Source organism: Pholcus phalangioides, unplaced genomic scaffold (genome assembly GCF_987345545.1).
Source record: "Pholcus phalangioides strain wild (caught in Gottingen) unplaced genomic scaffold, Ppha-v1.0 ptg000007l_1, whole genome shotgun sequence".
In the NCBI taxonomy this organism is placed as follows: Eukaryota; Metazoa; Arthropoda; class Arachnida; order Araneae; family Pholcidae; genus Pholcus; species Pholcus phalangioides.
In genome coordinates, this window is record NW_028301600.1 from 15,423,901 (window position 1) to 15,449,575 (window position 25,675).

At 36.1% G+C, this 25,675-nt stretch overlaps 1 protein-coding gene across 2 annotated transcripts in view; it reads left to right on the forward strand.

Annotated features, from left to right (window-relative positions):
* The first annotated feature begins 393 nt into the window (after positions 1-393).
* LOC149084962 (uncharacterized) overlaps positions 394-25,675 on the forward strand; it is a 95,229-nt gene continuing 69,947 nt past the window's right edge. For both annotated transcript variants that reach the window (XM_089232704.1, XM_089232705.1), the window contains exons 1-3: positions 394-671; positions 18,566-18,686; positions 19,810-19,953. In XM_089232704.1, coding sequence (XP_089088830.1) covers positions 630-671; positions 18,566-18,686; positions 19,810-19,953 — 307 coding nt within the window. In that variant the 5' untranslated portion in view covers positions 394-629. The remainder of the gene's footprint in view (positions 672-18,565; positions 18,687-19,809; positions 19,954-25,675) is intronic.

Genomic DNA, 25,675 nt, shown 5'->3' on the forward strand with positions numbered 1-25,675 from the left:
TGAAATGAAAGTGGTTCCCCTTTAAACGAAATTTCTGAATACGGGCCTGATTACAAAACATATCTGCAAAAAGGTTTTTTTCTTTGCAGCTTCGTGAATTTTGAGACGACCTGCTGATCCATGGGCAAGATAAGAGGAGCCGTATTTGGTGGCAAGAATTTTACTCTGAATTATAAATCTTCAACCAAATTCTTCTGAAAAAAAAATTGTCATCTCAGACTTCTAAAATGTTGCCTTCGGAATTTAGAACGTTTTGAGTGTTCGTAAACCGAATTATTTTTCTCGAAGAAATATGGTCAGTTTAGTCAAATGGTGATTGGGTTAAATGCTCTTATTCACGAACCGCGAAATGAACTAAAAAACCGTTAACCGGCGCGTGAAGAAAACAACTTTGTACACCGCTTTTTTTGATATTCGACCGCAGTGTTTGGAACGCTTGTGTTTTGGTTGAACTCTGCGTTACACGATTAGGAGGTCCGTTAATATCAAATATTTTATTTTGGAATTAAGATCCACTGAAGAAGTGTTGTATATCAAAGACTTGCCAGCCCGCTAATTAAAGGTATCTGTGTGTTTTTAAATCAACGAACTGGCACGACGTTTCACCCGCCATTTTGTGAATACTAAACATGTCCGGTAACAACAGTGAACAAGACGAGAAGGAAATGACGGTAAATTAAATTTATCAATGATCAAATCTATTGACATGATGTAATAGAAGTTTTCACTGATTCAGATTGTGTTTTGTTAAGTGTGTAATACGTTTTTAATACAGTTTTGGTTATACGTTAGAATATAAATATTGTGTTGAATTTCACTTAATTTCATGGTGCAAAGATGTCATAATCTTTTAAACATCACCGGAACAGCTGTAGTATAACCCCTTTTTGGTGATGTGTTGCCGGTTTTTTCCCTTTGGCGAGAAAAGGCCGGAAAGCGTGATGAGAAGGCACCAAGAGTGAACCTAAGCCATACTTTCGAAAGTCTTTTTTGCCAAAGAAAAAAATCGCCAAAGAGGATAGCACTGTGGTTGCTAAAACGATCAAATGAAGGAAAAAAAAAACAATACAAAACCAATAACAAACAAAACTTCTAAAGGCTGAAACACACTACTGACTTGACGTGATGTGAAATCATAGCTGTAATGTGTGGTGACCTCTAGACTGTGAGATTTTTTCCTTTTGTGAGAGAAACATCAGAAAGCATGATAAGTCACTAAAATGAAATGGAGTTGTGCTTTCAGACGTCTTTCTTGCCAAAGATAAAAATCGCTAAAAAAAGGGTAATATTATTGCTGTTGAAAAATGACAACAATGACCAGCAAAACAATCTTAGACTAAATAAAGGATTGAGATTTAAACTATAACATCCTTTGACCAGATACAGGATTGAAACCAGTTTTACTCTTTTAAATAATATAGGTATATGTTGTATATTCTACGTATAAGAAAGTTCCATGATGTATCCCCAATGTTTTCCGATTCTTGTAATGTGCTTGAAAATGGCAGTGTAGATATAGGCCATGCCTGTGCATAGGAGTGTATAGAAGAAACCCATATACAGTAGACTCTGTAACTCGACACCCCGAAAGTATCGATAAGCATGTCGAGTTAGCGGGTTTCACTCAAAATTTTTGTTTGATCGTTTTTTCGTATAAAAAAGTTCCATGATGTACCCCAATGTTTTCCGATTCTTGCAATGTGCTTGAGAATGGCAGTGTAGATATAGGCCATGCTGTCTGTGCATAGGAGTGTATAGAAGAAACCCATATATAGTAGACTCTCTGTAACTCGACACCCCAAAAGTATCGACAAACATGCCGACTTAAGCAGATGTCGAGTTAGCGGGTTTCACTCTAAATTTTTATCCGATCGTTTTTGCGTACGTAATTATATACGTTCTAACAATTGTATTAAATAAAATTTTAATTCAAAGTTTCAGAATAGAATCAAAATGTACAAAAAAAAATTACCTCATGAAAAATAAAGTACATTTGCTTGTTTTTCTTTCTGAAGAGAAAACAAATTTATTTACACTATTCAGTTTATACCGTGATTGTTTGGCTTTTTCCTGACTGTAGGATGTGACGCATCACATCTAGAGTTTTTAGTGCATCATGGAGAGATGGTGCAGATAATTTTTCATCTGAACTTTCTGTGATTCTATTTCTTCGAAACATGAAGCACTTGCTTTGGGTGATTGATTCTAGAATATTGTTGTCTGCTAAAAGTCTTGAAGTTACAAGATCAGAGTCAATACTCACAAATTTATCGTTGATACAATCACCTATAGTGCTATTTATGCTTTCTTCACACTTTATCTGGGAGGAATCTTCGGAGAAATAATCGTTCTCCAAAGACTCCGAGCAAAAACCAACATGATGGACAGTTCGGAATCATGGCAGTAGTGCTTGAGTTCCATGCAGAATCAATTATTTCAACTGCATCTAAAACAGGAATTTTTGCATCCATTCTAACATCTACAAATTCACAAATTTTTTGTCCTTAAAAAGTTTTCATACTTAAGGATAATTCTCAATTTTCTTGATTGAGACTTTTTGCAAAATCTTTTGCTTTCTCTTGAATTATTGGTCCTGATAATGGGATTGAGTGAGAATAAGAAATTTGAACCACAAAAGAGTTGCTTCCTCTACATCACTGAATTCTGATTTCTTATGCGTTTTCTGCTATGTTCATAAGATTCGAATGCTGAAAAAAAATTTCCCCTCATTTTTAGCATATGTTGAAATGGGTTTCGTGCAACTCAATATTCTTCGGCGAGAGAATTAATTCACTCTGAGTTTTTCCCAATGCTAGTTTTTTGAAAATTTCAACTTTTGATGTTAAAGTATGAAGTTCGCGTGGAGCCATTACATTCACGGCCGTCGATACTCACAATGATAACCAAATGACATATTCAGCGTCTAACCAGGTTTTAGTTCTTTTTCTTTTACTCCTTTTTCAAGAAATCTTAAAACCAAGTTCCATCAAAACATTCTCTGCAACAGACAATATCAAAACTCGCGATAGACAAGATTTTTATCCCTATTGGATGTTGACAATTTCAACATGCCTTTTCATGTACCTTCTGAGCAGCAAATGTTCAATGCATCAGAAATGCCTAAAGGGGCTGTTCAAGTATTACGTAAGGAAATTATTTTTAGCCATTTTTGACCCCCCCCCCCCCTGTCAGCGAAAGTAAGTAAAACGATAACCCGCTACCCCCTTTGTCAGCAAAATTTTGTCATCAGCTCTGCCCCTCTGAAACCTAACGCATGTTGGTGGGATCAGAGATGGACACGGGGAGGGGGGGCATAGAAGGGCTCTCTCGTGCCCCCTTCCCACGATCAAAAATTTATTTTTTTAATGCATAAAAAATAATTTTTTTTAAACTGAAATTTCGGAAGAAAATACCTTTTACATGTTATTATAATAAATTTCTGTTAATTTCAATGTTATTTGAAGGCTATGAACTCAAAAAAATTTATCATTAATAAATTCATTGCGACCCACCCTCTAAGCCAGTGATTCCCAATGTGTGTGTTACCGCCCCCCTTGGGGGTGATGGAAAGTGCCAGGGGGGCGGTAGAAGCTACGGATATAACATAAGATCCTATGGATTAGATTGCGATGGGACAAAAAAGGTTGGGAAACTATGCTCTAAGCCATATAATGATAAATCACATAAAGTTCCTTGGCCCGCGGACCAAATATGGCACTGCGGGTTATTTGATACGGCCTGCCCTCTTCAAACCTAATTTTGTAAAAATGAACCAAGTGGTACATTTACAGATCGCTTAAGTGTCCCGTGGTACAATTCCAGAACATTTAAGTGGTCCGTGGCATATTTTCAGATCATTTAAATGTCCCGAGACACAGTTCCAGAACACTTAAGCGATCCGTGACACATTTAAAGATCCCTTGAGTGATATGTGACGTAGTTTTAGAGTACTTAACTGGCCCCCCAGTGCTGTTCTACATCATTCAAATTCAAATTACCCGCGGCACATTCTCAGATTCTTTAAGTGATCCGCGGCACAGCTCCAGAGCACTTGGATCCGCGAAACATTGAGATCACTAAAGTGGCTCTGTAGGGCACTTATCAATAAGGGGATGTTACTTCAATTGCCCACAAACTATCGAAAGGTTTTTCTCATTTTTGGCGCACCGAGTAAGATGCCATTAAAAATATTTCATATTTTCGTAAAAGGTGGTTGATGACGTAAGCATTATCCAAACCCCCCTACCCCCTTGTCAGCAAATTGGACCCCCCCCCCATCGATGATGACGTAATACTTAAATGACCAGTACTACAGTCACTACATTCTGTAGTGACGTGCATAGTATTGGTTCCGCCAATTTGCTGATCAGAACTGGAACTATTTCAAGGTATCTAAAATTTTTTGTATTAGACACTGCTCAAAATTTTGCATTATTATCTTTGAAGGAATTTCGGAAATTTTTTTTAGAAGTTTCTGTATTTCTCTTATGATTCCTATTTCTACTACAGCTGTAAAGAAGGACTACTTTTAGTTAGAAGCAAAGGATCACATTGAGTCATTGGTTAAACAGTATGATAATATTTTTGTAAAATCAAAATACAGAGTTTCAAAAATAATCATCCAATTTAAAAAAATCATAACTATTCAGCTTTTAATCCACTTTGATCGAAAAATGTATAGGTAGAAAGGGAAATCTTGAGTTTCATGCAGTTGCCGACAGGTAGTGCTAATGCTCTTCCTTTGGCCACCACTTCAGTGTTTGTCAAGATTGCAACTGCATAACAAATCATTGTGTTCTCAGCTACACAAAGTGTGCGTCCGTAACAACTGTTCATTAGGCTTTTCTTCGACAATACCCTTGTGTTGAACTTCTTACTGCTCAAGAGCATTAGGCGATGGTATAAACAATTCTGAGACACAGGTTGTCTGTGTAAAGGGAAATCCCCTGGCCATCCCCACATGTCACGAAAATGTGAAGCGTATCTGACAGTTTCACACGTAGTCCACAGAAATCCACTCTCAGTGGATGCAAACATGCTCGTAAAAGTTTGGGACAAATTTCGCTACTGTATAAATATATGCCGTGCATTCCAAGGTGGACATATTGAGCACCTTTAATTTGGTTTGTAAAAAACTTTGATTACCCGTGTAATATAAAATTAATCTTAACTGTCTATGTTCGATATTTTTCGTAATATATGCATTTCAAATTGGGTGATTCTTTTTGAAACACTGTATGATGTTCCACCTCTAAATATTAATCCCCCTAGTTTAATTCTGAAATATAAAACGCTGATTCGCCTTATAGACTGTCCTTTTCTGATTCATCAGAAATTAAGAAACAAATTTCAGACTTGGTAAAATATCAAATCATTGCGCCTTGCACATCACCGTGGGCTTCCCAGTTTTTCTTGTAAAGAAAAAAAGACAATGAAACTACGTCTAAAACAAGATTAGTATGCGATTTTAGAAAACTTAATATCGTTATGAGAGCATCATCCAATCCCTAGAATAGATGATGTATTAGATAAATTGGTATGCATGAAAATATTTTCATATCTATTGATATCGCTTCAGCTTTTTGGCATATCCATCTCCATCCGAAAGATCCAGAAATAGTATAGATTGTCACCCAAGATGGGCAGTACAAATGGAAGAGGTTACCTTTTGGTCTAGCAAATTCCCCCTCAATATTTGAAAGAGTATTAAATATACAATCTTGCAAAAATATGACTTCTTTTCTTGGTCCACTACTTTGATGACATAATTATTTTTTCAAACAATGTTGATGAACATGTAACACCTATCCAAAAGTTCTTTAAAATTTGTCAAAAGGAGGGACTGAAAATTGAATACTCAAAATGTCAATTTCTCAAAGAAAATTAATTATTTGGGATTTGATATAAACCCTGGGCATTATTCCCCATCTATCTCAAACATTGAAGTGATTAAATCATTGTCAGTATCAAAAAAATGTTAAGCATTTACAATCATTTCTAGGAAGTGTAACTGTATATCAAAGGTTTATAGAACTGTATATATAACAAATTTCTTAAATATTAGACATCTGTTAAATCAACTTTTGAAGAAAGGGGTTCCCTTTGTATGGAATGATTGTCAACAGGCCTTTGAGCAGTTAAAAAATGCAATAATGTCAAAACTCATTTTGAGGATTTATAACTCTCAATTATCTTGTTTTTCGTATTGTGGGGTTTTGAGTTCTTCAGGAATTGCTGCTGTTCTCAAACAGCAATATCCAAATGGTGAAATGCATCCAGTTGGATATTTCAGTCGTGCACGTAGAAAATATGAGCTGAAATGGCTGAAGTGAAAAAGAATGCATTACAATTTTAGATGCAATCCAAAAATTTCACATGTACAGTCAAACCTCATTAGTGCGTCACCCGGTTAACACGTCACTCTGCTTACCAGGTCATTTTTCGGAAGTCCCAATTATCCTCAGGCAGGAATTGGCACAGCTATGTCTTACTCCGCTTAACGAGTCACTCAGCTTGCTAAGTCATATTTTTGCGCTCCCAAGAGTGACTCATTAACGAGGTTTGACTGTATCTTCATGGACCTCATTTTACTGTCTATACCAGCAGTTCTCAACCTTTTTGACTCGCTTTTCAGTACATATTTTCTATGGTGGAGCCCTGTTTGACTCGAGGAGCCTTTTTTTGTACATAATTTTTATGGCAGAACCTTGTAGGCTTCTCTTATTTATTTATCAAATTTACTGATTCATTTTATTTTCCTCGAGTCGTCGCAGAGCCCCTGGGAGGTGCACACTGAGCCCTTGGAGCACTCAGCTCTGCAATATCTTCAAAACAAAAAATCCTTAGGTCAAAAGGTTTTCGTACCTTTAAAATCCTTAAGAGAACTCATTCTCAGAGCGCATACAAAACATGGCCATACTAGTATTACTCAAACTATTAAATTGTTTTCTCACACAATATTATTGGCCGTACATAATTAGAGACATAAAAAATTTCATTAAATCTTATACAACTTGTCAGACTAAAAAAAATGTAGGACCAACATTAAGGGTTTCAGGAAATTTACCGGAAGCCAGCCATTTGATTTACTTGCTATGGATACAATTGGAGGTTTGACCAAGCACGGAATCTTATCTTCATGTAGTTGTAGATAGAGATGTAAAATTCTCTAGAATAATCTTTTGGAGAATATTCTCTGGTGTAAATAACTTGAGAATATTTGTATAAGTTCTTGATGAGAATATTTTCCTGTTATTGTTTACCAAAAATTGTTTTGTTGTAAATGTTTCAGGCAATGAAAACTGATTTATATTTCACAATATAAACAAAATTAGTAAAAAAAATTTAAATTATTTAAAAGAAAAATGAATATTCTCGATTATTCTCCAATTTTTACAATCCAGGAGAATATTCTCGCCTCGCATCTCTAGTTGTAGATCACCATTCTAGATTTGCATGGGAATTTCCTTCCAAATCTACTTTCATCAATGCGTAGGCCTATATCCAATGCCTTAATAATATTTTTGAAACTGGGAAGCCAAATTTATGACTAACTGACAGAGCACCTTCATTTACGAGTCCCAGATTCCAGAAGTATAAGTAAACAAGGCATAAAATATATTTTAACATCAAGTGCCAATCCATCTACAACTGGTTTAAATAGAAAGTGAAATAGAACTTTAACCAAAAGGTTGAGAATTGTATTTTGAGAAAAACAGACCAAACAAACCTACACGAAGGAATAGTAAAGTAATAGTACACGTTGAATAAATTAAAACCGTATTATTGTGATGTTCAAAATGAAAATGATATTGTAGAAAAATCATGTTATTTTAGTTAATTACCATTTTTTGATAATGAACAAACTCTTTAAATTAGAATAAATTCAATCTGATTTATCTCCCTTTCGCTCCAGAATTAATACCATAAGCAGTTTAACAATTGAGCACAAATCTGTTGAAAATCGATGTGTTCATGCTGGCGGTAATTCAGAATGTTCATTTTCAGATATTGGTAATGTTTGTGTAAAATTATCGATATTTTGTATTTGAAAAATTCCATTTCGTCCTCTTATTATTGCTATTGTTGCTTCTTCTTATTTCACATGTTTGTGTAATGCTGTATGTAAAATTTATGGTTTTGTATCAATAGACAGAGTTGCCAACTGCTACGGATTGTCCGTAGTTTATACTCTGACAGCCGCAATAAACTACAGAGTTACGAAAGACATTCTTAATACTACGGAAATTAGTTTAAAAAAATCAGGTCTTTGAGTTTCTTGTGGTGTTTCACTTATTTTTATTACAGTGGACTCTCTGTAACTTGACACCCCAAAAGTATTGACAAACATGTCAACTTAAGCGGATATCGAGTTAGCGGGGTTTCACTCTAAATTTTTGTCCGATCGTTTTTGTATACAATTCCATCAAATAAAATGTTAATTCTCTCATTAATTTTAATGCGGGGTTGTTTCATAATAGAATCAAAACATAAAAAGATGTACCTCATGAAAAATAATAAAGTATATTTGTTTTTCTTTCCGCAGAGAAAACAAAAATTCTACACTGTTCAGTTTATCCCGCGATTGCTCAGCTTTTCCTGAGTGCGTAGGAATCGACGTATCACATTTACAGCTTTTAATGCGAGATGGTGCAGATCCTTCATCTGAACTTTCTGTGATTCCATTTCTTCGGAACATGAAGCACTTCCTCTTTGATTGATTGATTCTAGAATATTGTTGTCTTCTAAAAGTTCTTTTTTGGAAACGGCACTAAAATGATAAGCCGTCCAACAGGTTTCAAATATTTATTCCTCACGTGCACGCACCTGCCCCAAAGCAAAAAATAGACCCATCATAGAGACCAAACAAACAAAGGATTGTCTAAATACCCATGAACAATGTCAAAAAAATCTTAGAACTGGTAACACAAGGACAATTGTAAAAACCAGTCGTGGTAAAGGGACAAAAGTCGTAGTCGACTTTAAGCGGATTTAAGCCAAACATGTGTCGAGCTAGAGAGATTTCCCTACATTGAAATTAGTATTGTGCCAACCAAGGGAATAATATATGTCGAGTTATTGAGATTCCACTGTATTATTTAAATTGCCTCGATCATTATCATAACTATGAATTCGTATATGCATGTGAGAGAAGACAAACTTGGAACTGACCTGTTTTGTCTTTGCGCGGGAAGCAATCTGTAAAGTAGCATCTAAACCCACAGCTCTACTCGATGCGTAAACGTTCAAAAACAGGTTTTTGAGTGGTTCAGCGCTGCGGTTCAGGATTCAGCCTCATTTGCATATTGCATGGTCGAGCTCTTGGAGCTTATGTCCGAAAGAGTTTTGTCGTGGGTGCTGAAGGAGCTCTAGATGCAAAGAAAATGGGGATGGGGGTCTAGGGTTGCCAGATGTCCCTATATACGGCTCACAAGGGCGTATGCAGGTTGGGATTGCATTCATGAATTATTAGGGGGCTCTGCAACGTCAGAACGCTGCTTTGGAAGTTGGGGGGCTCATTTGGCCTGAGCCTGCTAGGTTCCAGTGCCAATAGGTGCTGTATTTAATGAACTTTCGATTGAAATTTAAGAAAAATTTAATTTTTGAGTGATTATTTTTTTATTGTACTATGATTGTGATGTTCTAGGGGAGTAACCCCCCATGCAGGGTTCGCACATCCTTACAAACTCCTTAAAAACTCCTTACTTTTCATTTCCCTCTGGAAGGGCCCTTATAACTCCTTACTTTTTGCAGCCACGCCTGAAAAAGTCTTTTTTTTTTTCTCTCTGAAGGGATGATCTTTTTTAGAATAGGCGTTCCCCACGGTGATGAATAGCATTGCCTAAAAAAATAAGAGGAAGCTTCCCCCCAATATAAAGAGGAAGAAAAGATTTAAAAAAAAAACGCGCTCTCCCTTTATAATAGGAAATGTGAAAGCAGGGGATGGGATTGGAACATCCAATGGTTGTGCATACCTGCCAACCGTTACGGTTGCAACAACAACGCCTGATAAAACTTTTTTGTCGTATTTAATAAATTAATACGATTATACGCTTTTGCTTCTAAAAATGCGATTTTTTACCGAATCGCTAGTTTTGACGTGTTTTCCTGCCTATGTCGCAAACTGGTCAGCGTTGGAAATCGATGGTCCGTAGAACGACATCACTCCGCTGAACCAGTAGCCGAAAATTCCCCCATGCCCAGTGGTGAGAAAGTTTTTACTTATGTGGCGAAACGATGTCTCGAACCTCCTATATTACGCAGTATACTGAGTGCAGACCTCGCAGCTTTCCTATTTATCCTACTATTTTCCTACTTTTGCCGCAATCGTCTTTTTTTTTACCGCAATTCTCTCGTATTATTCCTATTTTATCCCTCCTTCCTATTTGCTTACAGCCAATATCTCATTACGAAAATTCCGAGAAACCGCAAAATGTCACTGCTTTCCGTAGTTTTTTTGACGTGTTTTATTCACATTACAACTCGCTACTGCAAAAGAAAGGAAAAAAAATTTCGAGTAAGGGATGACGACAAGCGTATCTTTTCGCCGCCGCGTCTTAAAATGCTAAAAACTGAAGTCCAGTGGGGAAAGCGAATCTGTTTCGCAGATTGGTTGCAGTAAATAAAAAGGCAAAAAAAAAAAAGGAGGTACAGGCTCTATCCACACACAAGATTCCATGAGAGAGAATGGGTTTATATCTCCTGGGATCTCGTAACGAGCGTTCATCCCTGAAGCCAGGTTTTCCTAGGAGTAGGCTTTTTGCGCCGCGTGAACCTAACTGGATCATTTCGTGTCGGCAGAAATGAGTTACATAATGGCGTTACGCATTTGCGTTTTCCAAGCGTGGCGCATCGGCTCAGGATGGCTATATGACCCTGGCGTCATCTACTCTATCCGGTTTAAAGGGAAGAGAGACAACACGAAAATGAAGGGAAGATCGCTGAAACGCGCGGCACACGACGCTTAACTCACTAGAAGCAGTCTGCCAATCACGCCCGATGTAAAGCGCTGTCGTGAGCCGTATTGCGCTCTATAGGAAAACAGTCGTACTGCTTTTCATATTGATGAATAGACGGCGTGTAGCGCTGGGTGATTCACGTTGCGCGTGGCATAGAAAACCTGCTAGTAAAACCCGGCTTTTAAAAGCGACAGCCCGAGCCACGTCTGGTTTTACAGGAGGGGAGGGGGGAGGACGAGCCGATCAGCCGCTATAGCTGAACCCACTTTTTTTAACCTTAACCTTCTGAAAATAACTTTCGGGTATCTTTATGTTAGGGGTCATTCAAGTATTACGTCAGCATGGATGGGGGATTTTCGATTTGCTGACTTGATGACGTGGAGGGGGGGGGGGTTGGATGATTCTTACGTCATCAACCACCCTTTATAAAAAATATGAAATATTCTTAATGGCGCCTTACTCGGTGCGCGAAAAACGAGTAAAACTTTTCACTAGTTTGTGGGCACCTGAACTAACATTCTCCCTATTGAGTCCCCTACAGAGCCACTCTAGTGATCTTCAAATACTTAGCGGATCCAAATGCTCTGGAGCTGTCCCGCGCATCATATAAGTGATCCGTGATTATGCCGCAGATCATTGCATTTTTAATTGGGTTGCTGTATTTTTGAAATATGACATCCATATTTTTATGGGCATCTTTTTCTTAGCCACCTCGTTGGACATTTTGCCTGTTGTGGCGTTGTATTTGTATCTCTCTCTGGCAGAAGTGGCCACAGCTCAAGCAAGATAAAAACAAAATTTATTGCGAACTCAATACATCACTTCCGATTTCTTTAAATCATTTTAATACTATATACTACCGCAACTCTCTCTGTTCTTTCTTACTACACTTCTCAATACCTAATCTTGATCATCATGCTCTGTTACTGTTCAAATTTGTGTTCTCTTGTCGCTTGTTACTCGTGCGTACAGTCACGGCATATCTCTTTCTTTTCAGCTGAAATTGCTACCCATCATACCCTTTATTCTGAAAGTTGAAGTCTTGGAAACATTGAAAAAAAATTAAATGAAAATCAATTCACATGTGGGCTTCTTTTATTGTCTAGTGGTGCAATTTTTTTTTCGGAGGGGGCGTGGCCCCATGACACCTTAAAAACTCCTTACTTTTCATTTTGAAAATTTTATATGAGCCCTGAAGAGTTGCTGCAAATATAAATAATTTTGTAAGAAAAATCTTTGTTGGCTGTGGTTTTTATTTTGAATAATTGGAGGGGGAATGAATATCACTTTTAGAATTTTTATAATTTATGTGATGCTATTATGAGTTATATTTTTGACTAACACTTGAAGGTTTTAGAACACTTTGGTGATGACAGAAAGCATGTACGTGGATTGATTATTTTATGAATTCTTATGATGTCGGGTAACAAATCAAAACTTGTAATTTTTGAACCACTTCTAGATCTATATTTTTGAGAAGAGGGGTAGTTTGTTTGCAAATTCAAAATAAATTTGCATATGTGCCCCGCCCCCTTTTTTTGCTGTAAAACTTGTAAGTTATGAAGTTTGCCATGACTCCTTAAAAACTGCTTGAAACTCCTTAAAAAGTCCTTAAAAACTCCTTACTTTTCATTTTGAAAATTTTGTATGAACCCTGCCATGGCAAAGTTGAACATTCATCACTACTGACAAGCTTTAAGCCAATGTATTTATAGAGAAAATGTTGCAATCATCGAGAAAATGTCTTCAATTATTAATATTGATACAAGATCATGTTTCATCAATTTTGCCGAATATGCTGGCATTTTCTCAAGACAGTCATGTCAGAGGACTTGTACATAACCAAAAGCACATTGAGTCGTGTATTTTTTAATTTTATTCTAGAAATTATGATTTTGCATTTTATATTTTTATTATAAAAGTTATATTTTTCTTAATTTTGCACTGTCATTCTCATGTGTCTTATATATTTCTATATTATTATATATTCCCAGCTACCCTCCCTTTAAATGCAGAGTTTCACTCTTGTTATTGGGGAGTATGTGTTGTATATATTCTATGAAGAAACGTTCCCAGATGTAGGGATGTTCCCGTGATGTCATTTAGTTTATACATGTTTTCTGATTTTTGGAATGTGCTTGTGAGAATGGCTGTGTAAACATAGGTCACGTGCTGTCTGTGCGTGGGAGTTTATAGAAAAAACCCATATACTTGCACCAGTTGAGGTTTGTCTTTTGCAAAGGGTGGCAACAGCTCTTATCAATTTAAATAAATTCTCAATTTTCTCCATGTTATAGAATTGCTGAGTCTGTCATTATTGTAATTAAAATACTACTCGTTAAATACCACAAATATACACTAGCAAAAAATAAAATCCCAACACCAAGAAGGAGCTGTGCTAGATAAATGAGGCGTGTTTGCGCATCTGAAAGATGACGCCTCGGTCTGGGGAGCGATTTCCTAAGACAGCAGGAGCACTCATCGTTATTCCTAGCACCTTGACAGAAAATTTGTATGTCAGACTGGTGATTGAACCAGTTGTGCTGCCATTCATAAGCAGTATTCAAGGGGGTGTTTTCCAAGAGGATAATTCTCATCCTCATACCGCTGCTGTCACCCAACGTTCTCTACAGTGTCTACATGTTGCCTTGGCCTGCGAGATCACCAGATCTTTCTCCCATCGAGCACGTATGGGACATTATTGTAAGACAAATCCAGCGTCATCCACAACCAGCATTAACCGTTCCTGATTTGACTGAGCAAGTGCAACAGGAACTCTATCCCACAAAATGACATACGGCACCTGCATGCACGTTTGCATGCTTCCATTCACAATCGTGATGACTACCATGGTTATTAATGTACTACCATTTCACATTTTAAATGAATCCTCTCGCGTTTACTTTAACCTGTGACCTTGAAACTTTAATCAAATATGTACCTAGACAATTGCTTTGCCTAAATTTCATTCCTCTAAACTAATTTCTTGGTGTTGGGATTCTATTTTCCGCCTGTGTATTAACACAGTCTCTCCTGATGCATAAATATTCTTTGGAATATGAATAGAAATCCGGACTCTTTTAACCAGTCAACTGTCCAATTAATTTCTCAGAGCGTTACCCGCAGTGCCCACTTTTTTTTGAAGATGCTCGCACTTTTTCTTTTTTTTTTCCTTTTCTTGGAAGTTTGAAATATTAAAATATTTTTTTTATAGCTCGAATGTGTGGAGACATAATATGACACCCCAAAAGTGGGGAGGGGCGGTGATAATGTCCTGTGACTAAAAGAAATGCTGTTGATGGATTTATGTGGAGCCATAGTAGTTGAGCCTTTGCTAAAAGATATATGAGTAATAAAACAGATGCATCTTCGCAAGGGAGTTGGAAATTGAAACAAAAACGATGGGGATGCAGCTTTGCAAATCATGACAAAGATAATAGTAATAATAATCTCAGACCTTGAAATATAATTGTCAACTCCATCTAGTGATGAGATAATAAAGTAGAAGGATGGCTGTACAGAGATGGCAGCACATGTATGACAAATTATTTCGTCATATCTATGTGAAAAAGAAAAGTCTGTGTGTGGGCAAATGCCCTCGTAGGCAACACCATTACGTATATCAGCGACGGCAAATGCCGTCTTAACCACTTGACTGGTGAAAAAGACCGAAAAAAGTCGGGGTGTTGGCAAATGCCGTCGTAGGCACCAGGTATTTATTTGATGTCTTAATAATTATTAGCTAATTCAATTAGTAGGTTGTCAGAGAGATGCCATAGTTCGTCAATTTAAATCAGGGTTGGCAGGATTATATTTACTAGCGTTTATAATGCAATGGTTTTGCAATTGAAGCTGTATTTGATTTTAAATGTGCAAAACAAATGCTTTGGGTATCAAGTCCTGTCGGCTCTGCTTTGGTTGAAAATACTCTTTAAAACTCTTGAATTTATACACCCTGAACTCTAAGAAATTTTTAGATGAAAATAAATGAGTTTAGTTAGTGCATTAACAGATTCTGTGAGAATTTTTACATGGAATAAAATTTTGGGCAGATCAGAAAATTTAAAATATCAAAAAAAATTCTCAGTAAGTTTTCTCAGTGTTTTTTATTTAGCATATCTATCTCTCAGGTTAAAAAAACTATTTGACAACATTGACAATAAGTTTTTTACTGTTTTAATACTGATTTATAGTTTCTGAAGTCTAAAGCCTAACTCTGTGATGTCCCTATCATGCATATTTTGAATAAGCAGCTCTATTCCGCTTAGTAAATTGAACACGGGTAATCAGTAGCTTAGATAAAATTACCACAAAACTATATTTTTTTGTATGTTCTAGACTCTAGTAATCAAAATTGCAAATTATAATTGATATTTTGTTTTAATTATTGTAATACAAATACAACACCACAACAGGCAAAACGCCCAGTGAGGTGGCTGAGAAAAAGATGCCCATAATAAATATGGATGTCATATATTTCAAAAATAAAGCAACCCAATTAAAAATGTAATTAGAAACATTATAAAAACATAAAACATAATAAATTACTGTTTAAAAATAAAACATTGTAATATACAAAAAAATAAGTTTTTCATGATGTTAACCTGTTGCGACCTGAACGATTACCTGTTGTGTTCAAAACATTATCAAAAAGCATTCATTTAGGTTTTTGACAGTTTAAACCTGTTTTTGACTCTTGTCATGTCAAAAACCCAACCCTGATTTAAATACCCGGAATTTCGGAAAAAGACTCATAAAAATTAGGTTCACGTGCAACACACCTTTTGTATTTCCAGGTTCAATTGTTATTTTTAAATCCAGTATTAATCATTGATCAGATGACAACAATGAAATAAACCAATTTGTGTTTTGTTAAAACAAATAAACATTTATTCTATTAAATATTAAAATTTGCGTTCTCTGTATAACATTTCTACAACATTCAGTTATCACAGTAAGTTAGTATTTTTTTTCTCAACATAATATTTAGCTAAAACGATAATTGGAATGCTCTCACCATTTGCAGAGACGACCAGAAATACACCTTTCTTGATCACAACACCCGTATTACTAGATCTATGTCAGCGGAGCCACAGTCTATTTGAAGACAATCCAAGGTCGGACTTTCAGTCAGTCTGTTAATCCTTTGTGTGCCGAACGGTTAGAGATGCCCGAACCAGGATAGTGTTGATTCACACCATGAGGTATCCAGTTGAAATACCGGTCAACCATAGCTTTGAGGCAGCTCTGGAGGTAGCCGAACAAGCTACCAGTCAATCTATGGAGAAGACAACGTTGAACCATGTGAGGTGTTACCTAGGCAGGCCACCGATCAAACCATAGAGCGGCTAAGAAGTCCCAAGCGATGCCAAGCACGCCGTTCAACTTTCGGTATATCACTTATTCAGATATCACCTGGCATATGCCTCAACAGGGTGAAACACCTTTATGATGGACTCGAGTGTTTAGAAGAAATAAATCTCTGCTGTATCTCGTTGTGTATCTGGTATTTATCTGAGAGCACTCCCATCATGCATCATGACAAAAACCAATCACAGACGAACCCACAGCACTGAACCCTTAAAAAAAATTTGTCCACTCAAACAAAGAGTGAAATACACAGACAAATGAAAATTATGTGTAAAATTATATTTTCATATATTATATATGTTCTAGACTCTTTTTATGTTGAAAAATTCAAAATTGTAAATTATAATTAATATTTTCTTTAAATTATTGTAATAAATTGATATTTGAAAATAACACATTGTAATATGCAAAAAAAGTAAGTTTTTCATCATGTTATATGTATACCTATTGTGTTCAAAACATCAAAAGGCATTCATTTGAGTTTTTGACGGTTTAAATCAGGTTTTGATGCTTGTCATGTCATAAACCCAACCCTGGTTTATTCAGTATATAGCTAACATGTAAACATAGCTAGGTGACTGCATTAAGTGTGCCATATATATTGAAACCAAATTTTCACAGGTTTGTGTAGGGTCTTCAACTTGAAAATGGTCAACGACATAATGTATTTTTTTAAATGCGCAGAACCGCTATGAGGAAAATAAATCAAAGATCGTCGAAAAAAGAGAAGGGAAAAAAATTTGGAGGTCTATGCGAAAGGATTCGAACCATCGATCCTTGTTGTACTGATTGTGCTACCGCTTGGGCTAATTTTGGTTGCTGTTATCAGTTCTAATAATGCAGTATAGATCAACTTCAGCAGTAGCATGCATGCACATTACATCACTTTCACTTAGTCTTTTGCTGTACACTAATAATGTTGGTGATAAGCTGAAAATGGTTTTCAATTTTGAGGCGTGAAGGCGAGCTTATTTCCCAGTTAAAAAGACTCACCACAGAGAGTAACAGGTTATAACGGTACAGTTATTCAATCATTCCATTTCACTCATAGAAGAAATTTTTGTCAGATGACAGCACAGAAACAAACTTCATATTAGGTTCACAATGCATACACACACAGCTCCAACATAAGCCCAGGTCTTCTTTGATCACTTCCTTCATTAAGACAGCGGCAGGTCATGATTTGGTAAGGAAGTGGTGGTGGGTTTTTGTAGGTAAGCATGCCTAGAAAAATCCACCCAGATTTATGAGTCCATTTTTCCAATCGTCAAGGCAACGAAAGAAATTTGATTGGTGCCTAAAATTTTCTTTCTACTTATTAAATTAGGGTCATCACAAAATGAATGAATGCACTTTATATCAGCTAACATGAAAGATTCACCATGTCCTCAAAAAGTCAAAAGAAACAATATATTGGACCTGTTTTTCTGGGGTTAAAAAATTTTTGGGTCCTAAAAAATTTTTCTGTCGCCTAGATTTTTTGATTTGTCAAGTCCTGGTATAGCCGTTTGGGAGGCAGTGCCTGGTTGGCTTTTGGAATAGAAATCCAGTTTGAACTGGATAAGCAAGACAAGTGGTTTTGCATGCACAGGATATATTTTCAGTGCCCGTCATGTAGCTTAATTCGGAGAGAACATTTCGCGTTGCCCAGCAAATGCGTAGGGAGATTGCATTGGATGTTCATGAATTACAGGGGGGCTCACAAGGTTATTTGAGGAAAGGAACTAACTCATGCTGCCTGAGCCTCTAAGTTCCAGTGCTTATATGCGGTGCTGTATTTAAATAAACTTTCAATTTAAAATTTTGAAAAAAATATTAGTTTTTTGACTGATTTTTCAAATTATTGAGCCATAATTATGTTGTCTGGAAGGGGCATTATAAAGCTCTCATCATTACTGAGAGACTTCGTGGCAGTGTTACCATGTTTGTAATTTACAAAACGATTATGTTTTGAATCCATTGCTTTTTTCCTAACCCTCTAACTGCCACGGGCGTATATATACACATACTTTACAGAGTCTGTCTATACATTAACTGCCTGCCACATACATCTTGACAGCACATGAGTGAAAAAGGGTGGCACTGGTGAACATATTTTCATTTCGTCAGCAGTTAAGTGGTTAATTGTCAACCTACTTGCTTCATTAGGAGTGAATGAATGCAGACTTTTGTTTACACTGATTTAAGGATTCTGTCTGTATTGAAAAGAAATTAACACATATTTTTATATATTTTAGGGGGATGATGAGAAAAAACCTAAAGGAAATGATGAAAATGAAACTGGAAATGATGTTTCTGAGACTACTGATAAAAAGGAGGACAAGGATGAATCAGATGAAGAAAGCGATGAAAGTGAAGGTGAGCTCAAATTATGGTAATATGTACCGTAATCATATAGATGCTGGGGAGAATCAGTCCCTCTCCTTTATATATAAAAATATATATATCATCAGTGATGGGGTGACTGATCTAATGTGAACTGGCATTATAGATTATAGTGCCCCCTAGCTCTTCAAGTTCATTTCTGCTTATAGCCATAATTTCTTGCATATGAACCACAGATTATACATACATTAAAAAATTGAATTGTGTAGCGTGGATCTGCTGCTATGAGATAAATTTTTTTCAAAGAATTAATGTATGAAATAAATTTTCAATGATGTACAAATGGCATATAGATTAAGGCTTGCCAAATCGAAAAAAAAGTGGTAAAAATTTTATTTTTACGAAGCTGGACAACTTTTCTCAAGGAAAATTTTCCTAAATGTTTTCTCTACTTTTCTGGGACTTGACTCCTTCTTACATTGGATGGCACTATCCCAGAGTTGCCAACTGCTAAAGATTGTCTGTAGTTTCTGCAGATGGTTGCAATAAACTACAGAGCTATAAGAGATACTCTCAATACTACAGAAATTGGTTTTAAAAAATCGAGTCATTTCTTGCAGTGTTTTACTTATCTTTTTTATTATTTTTAAATTGTGTCAATCTTTACCATAGCAATGAATTTTTATTTGCGTTTGAGAGATGACAAACTCAGAGCCGATCTGAGAAATTGAATTTTCTGGATGTTATGCCGAAACTGATATTTGGAAAGAAAAGTGATTTGTCTCCTCCGGGAATCAAACCTGGGTCCCCTTGCATATTGGGCAAAAGTGTGCTAACCAATACACCAGAGAGACACTTTTGAATTCCTTATAACACGCATTAGTAGCGTGAAGCATGTCTCCACTCAGTGCAAGCGAAGCCGCTGGTAACAGCTAGTTTTAATATTAGAAGAATTAAATTAATGAATATAGGCCTATACTGATAAACTTTTGAAATAGAATCTTAATATATTCACAATAAATTTTATTTCCAAAACTTCATATATTTTATTAGATTTAAATTGTTTCAAAATTTTGTTTAATGTTGAAATACTCCTAAGTGTTTTCCATTTCTAAAGAGCAATTTTAGGTTTAATTTATTATTTATATATCCGCAGTTGGCCTTTTTGACCGGCCAGTGGAAGTGTCTGGAGTTCGGGAAAGGAAACAAGTACAGCGTCTGGAAATGAGTTTCAACAAACCAGCTAAAGAAACTGAAATATCAGAAGGTTCTGGAGAAAAACTTGGTCAATGCCCAAGGAGTAAGTGCTAGATGAGTTATTTGTTTATTATGAAAATACATACACTAAGACAGAGTTCATATTTTGATTGGTGATATTTTATATAATTGAAAATTTAAATTCAAAATGCTGGAAAAATTTGCTCATAAAACATATGGATGTCAAACATAACTATAATACCCAATATAAAAGCATATATCACTAAAAAAAATTAATACATAATACATTGCCCATAAAGAATATTATGGTTATCTTATTTCTAAGTATGGGTAACTTCTCATTTATCTCAATATGTGTATCATACTTTTTAAACAATTCATGGCAAGCTGGACTCATTTCAGTTCAAGGGCTTAATTGGTTCACGCAGAAAAATAGTTGTGTAAGATGAAATGACGCAAATTTGGTTGAATTATACATTGGAAAGATATGAATATAGGGTTGTGTGTGAATTTCTTCAGGAGGATTGAAAAACATTTAACCCAACAGCAAAGGAACTTCCTTTTGATGAATTAATTATTCAAACTTATGCGAATAAATTCTGTGAATTTAGGCAATATAAATTAATTAAATTAATGCTTTTTCTGTCTTCACTACTTCTGATTGATTCCAGTGAGTGTGAATGTTTTCTTTCCTGAAGAGCCTTTGATAGGCTGATAACTCTTTTTAATGAAAGTCAAGATTCAGCTGACAAGCAGCATTTTTTGTCTCCTTATGAAAGCTTTAGTAGCAAAAGCCAGAGAATTCTGCAGAAAATTTTAATTTCACTGGAACTGCTTTTTTCGATTAAATATCTCATGACATTATCAATGTGTTACCAAATGTTGTTCATCAGAAAGATCTAGCAAGTTTTATCTGAGAATTTCTCTCGTATTTGTCTCAGCTACATCACCAAATCCAATGTTTTTTTTTTCATCAAAGGATTTAACTGTGTTATATATTTTTAATTTGCAATCCCAGTCTAGGATTAAACTCCAAGCCAAATTTTTCAGGTTGGAATTCCTAAGAATCAAGTTTTAACCTTCTAAATGGCAAAGACTCGTATATGAGTCCGAAGACAATTACCGTCATTTCAGCCCGAACTCATAGCCGCTGTGGTGGTCGAGTGGTCATAGTGACGGACTCGCATCGCGAGGATCCAGGTTCGAACCCCACCGGCGCCACAGTGGTGGTCGGCTGAAGTTGGTTTTCTGTGGTTTCCAACTTCAAGGCGCGAATGCGAGCCGATCTCCCCGTTAAAAAGTCTCGCCACAACGTAAATATTCAATCATTACACCTCACTCACAATTTGAAGTATAGATGGCAGCACTGAAATATCAAGCACAACACTAGCTACACACTCAGACTGTTAGGTGCACTCACTTTGTTCCAGACTCTGCCACGAAGCTGGGCTGGAAGAGATCTCGACAATGGGATAAGTCCGGCGGCAGAGCCACTGGCGTTCCTTCATTCATTCAGCCCGAACTCATAAATGCGTTCTTTCCCCCTTCTCATTGTACGGTTTGTGACAGGTCGTCAAACTGCCCCTTCCTGCAACAATGCAGTCCTCTCCTCCTCAAACTTATCAATGCTTGAAAAGAAGAATAGCTTATTGAAAAAAGGACTACTTAGTTTGAAAAGGGCACAAATACCCATGTGGTAGTTGAAAAAAAGAAAAAAGTTTAGCAGTAAATAAGAGATAGGAATAATAAATATTTTTGCCCCCCTCCCCAAACAAATTACCAATCTGTGAATATATATTCAAACCTATGTAATTTAATCACTGTTCTGAGGTTTATTGAAAATCCAGTAATTCATTCATCATCCACACAGAAAAACAGCTTGTGCTAAGAGAACTAATTAGTAGTTCTTTGCCCAGTTATTACTAATTATTTGAACTAATTTACTTGATAGTAGCTTGGTTAGGGCAGAGGTTCTCAATCGGTGCTCCGTGTACATTTTCCAGGGGCTCTGCAGCCGGTGAGGAAAATGAAATAAATAAAAAAAAGCACGATAAGTCAATTAAAGTAAGAAGCCTACGTGGTTCTGCGAGTTCCAAAGAAAGTTGAGAACTGCTGGGTTAGGGGTATTTTCCACGAATGTTTTGTTTATGTACTATAACTATTGTTTATGTACTATAACTATTGTTTATGTACTATAACTATTGTTTATGTACTATAACTATTGTTTATGTACTATAACTATTGTTTATGTACTATAACTATTGTTTATGTACTATAACTATTGTTTATGTACTATACAGGGCTCGGCACAGGTCACTTTTTTCACTAAAAGTCACTTTTATTACGTATTTTCAGGCCCAGGTCACTTTTTTCACTTTTTTTAGCAAAAAAAAAACCTCGGTCTCGCACGCTTTTCTGCTGTCAGTGCTTTTTTTTTCTTCAAGGAAGAACTTTAAAGGTTCAAGGTCGCTAATTTTCTCCCTCCCTTCATTGAACTACGATCGTTAGCTCCCTTCCCGTAGAACCCTTATACATGAAGGTGTCTTATCTTCCCGGGAGCATACCGTGTGACGTCAGCATAACTTGATTTCAAGGCGCTTGGAAAGAAAGCTCTTTGGTTAAAGAGTCATAGTCATTTTATGGAAAAGCCGGTCGGAAAAAAATATCGTAAAAGGCGTACTTACAACAAAGAATCCCCCCCCCTACTACCATTCTTTCTTATTTCCCCACGCGTGCTCACTCGTTCTTTCATTTTCATCTTATTTTAAAATTGATCCTTTATTTTATTTGTTTTAAAAAGTTTAGTCCTAAGGGCTGAATTCCTTTCTTGGTCTTGGAGCATCGAGCAAGTTTCATTTGTTGTTTGTTCTATCGTTACTTTTGTTAATTTTTTTTAATATTTTTTTTTTTTTTTTTTTTTCAATTTCAATTTTTATTAATATGTTAGATGAATGATAACAATACATTAGGTTAGTGAAAACCACCAAGGAGACACCAAGGTCCCATACTGGTTGTTACAATGAAGTTAATTCAATAACATTTCAATTATCATACAGTGTAAAATAGTCACTATTTACTGATTTTTGAGATTGAAAACAAAAAATCATGAAAAAAACATCAAAATAGGAAGGGGGGTTGGGGGGGGGGAGAATGTGATTACACATAAACACATATAATACATAAAATACAAATATATATAAATAATGCAATAATGCAACGGTCACAGGGGGGTGCTTTAGTGATCATAAAAAAAAAACTATAAATCAACATATGATTATGTATGAATTAGACTGGCAGAGCAGAGTTGACAGCATGGGTATTTTAATGAATAATTCGACAGCTGGAGGTGAAAAGACAGTAATACACACACAAGAGGGGGTGATTGAGATTCCGTGGATGAAATCAGAAATAATTTTCAATATTGAAAATTTGTAGCATGTGTTTTTTGAGGTTTTTTCTGAAAATTGAAAATGAGGGGGACTGTATGAGATCATTTGGATGGCTATTAAAAAATTTAGGAATGAGAAAGCTAAAATGTTTTTTGAGGATAGTTTTATGAACTAAAGGCATTGAGTAAATAAAATTGTGTCTATTAGATGTTCTTGACGAGTTCAGAGGTAAAGAGAATTGGTTTTTTTTTAATTATAAGTATGGATCAGTAAAAGTATAGATATTTGAATATTTGTTGTTATTATATTATATTAATATATAGAATATTTGAAATGACGATTTAAGAGAGCCCGTGCAGAAACTAACTTACGCGCAGCGGGAGAATACCAAAGCGCGCATATTAAAGATGCATACTATTAATCCGTATTAAGCGTATTATTAATGCGCTTTGGAGAATACTCTTGTAGGTGGCCAAGGTTAAAGAAGCTCGCAAGTATTTTGAATTTACTTACAATAAAAAAAACATCCGACTGAAAATCGCGATCTATCTAGAAATAAAATTCGTACTATTTTTCTAACTGGATTTAAATCTCAGCAAGAAACCGTAGCCCCAGGTATGATCGAAAGGAGAACTGTTTATGAAAAGATCACAGAATCCTGCAATTCAACGTTTAATTGAACACAAGGGTTTCCAAATCAGATGAAAATTGGTCATCAGGCTGATAAAAACTCAGTTAACGTGCATGCGAGCCATAAATAGAGACGGATTTAACGATGGGCACACCGAGCACGCCTCTGACCCCTACTTTACACTTTTTTCCCTAATTTATGGGGTCTAATATTAATTTTTTTTATGCCCGGGGCCGTCAACAACCGACCTTTATCCGCTTCTGGCCGGAACTTAATTTAGAGCATCTTCACGATACCGATTGTTGACTTAATATCGGTGTTGTGTAAAACAATCCCCTTTTTAGACCTCGAAAGTTATTAAAACGTTGTTGTCTCAAGTCGCTGTTATGACCGCAATAGGAGAGGGCGGGGCCTGGTTCCACGGGTGTTGAACGAGGAAGGGTGCCGAGTTTACTCTTTTTCCTTTAAAAAAATGGATACCGGCCCCGGGCGATAGTAAATTTTCGTTCGTACTTGCGGCCCGGGTTGCTACGTACCGTGATCAGATCCAAAACTGGGGGGGGGGGCAATGCCTCAAACGGCATTTTTGATAGAATGGTATATTTAAGAAAAGGCAATTAAATTTATTTGCAAAATTATCGAATTTCACAGTCAAGGGGCAGTAAAATTACGTTTCCCCTCCAGAAAAAAATATCGTATTACAGCCATGGTAAATCGGGAGCCTCGGGTGGGGGGGGGCAAATTCACTGTTTTTGTTCGTTGAAAATTACAGGAGGAGTCGGAGCTAACGTGGCGATAATCCATAAACTCTGTATCAACCGCATTTATAAACCCTGTATATCGTTGACAGGGCCGTCTTAAGAGTATCGTGGGCCCCCAGGCCAATTGATTTTTCGGAGGCCCTATCAAACATTCTCGAAAATTTCAACCAGATCTCATATTTGTGGGCCCATGCCTTAAGACGGCACTGGTCGTTGATTCGATTTTTGTGTTCATTTTATCCTAATTTTCCGTATTTCCCGATATATTTCTATCGATTTTCGCATATTAGGTTGATTCATATTATAAATTATATATTTTTTTGTAATTTTATGTGGCCTTTGTCAGCCATCTTGAATTGACCGCCGCAAAACGGCGATTGACTGGCGTGGAAAAAAGCCGCCTCGTTGGTACTTACAAGGTTCATGGGAAATTTACCGGGGAAGGCCGCGGAGTCTTTTCTGTTAAAAATTACGGGTGGAGGGGCCAAAATTATACTGTTTCTGGGTAAAGGAGTAAATGTTTTTTTTGCAGGGGTGTATGTTGTGTGCAAAAAAAAAGAAAATATATATTTACAAATTTTTCTCTCAAACCAAACAATTTCAAAACTGGTTTATTTTCTCCCTCACAAAGGGCCTTATTATTTTGGTGCCCCACCCTTCCCAGTCCAGCCATAGACTTGAAGGTCTTAGGGGTGCAGAAGATGACAATTGATATACATCATGTATGCATCAGTAGGCTCTGCCATTGATGCTGGGGGGGGGGGGGGGATTGCCCTCCTCAACGTATAACAATTAAAATAATTTAGTTAATTCAATAATTAAAATCTAGTTAATTTAATAATTAAAATCTAGTTAATTTAATAATTAAAATCTAGTTAATTTAATAATTAAAATCTAGTTAATTTAATAATTAAAATAATTTAGTTAATTTAATAATTAAAATAATTTAGTTAATTTAATAATTTAAATACTTTATTCAATTTAATAATTTATTTAATTCAGTAATTTAAGTAATATTTTAAT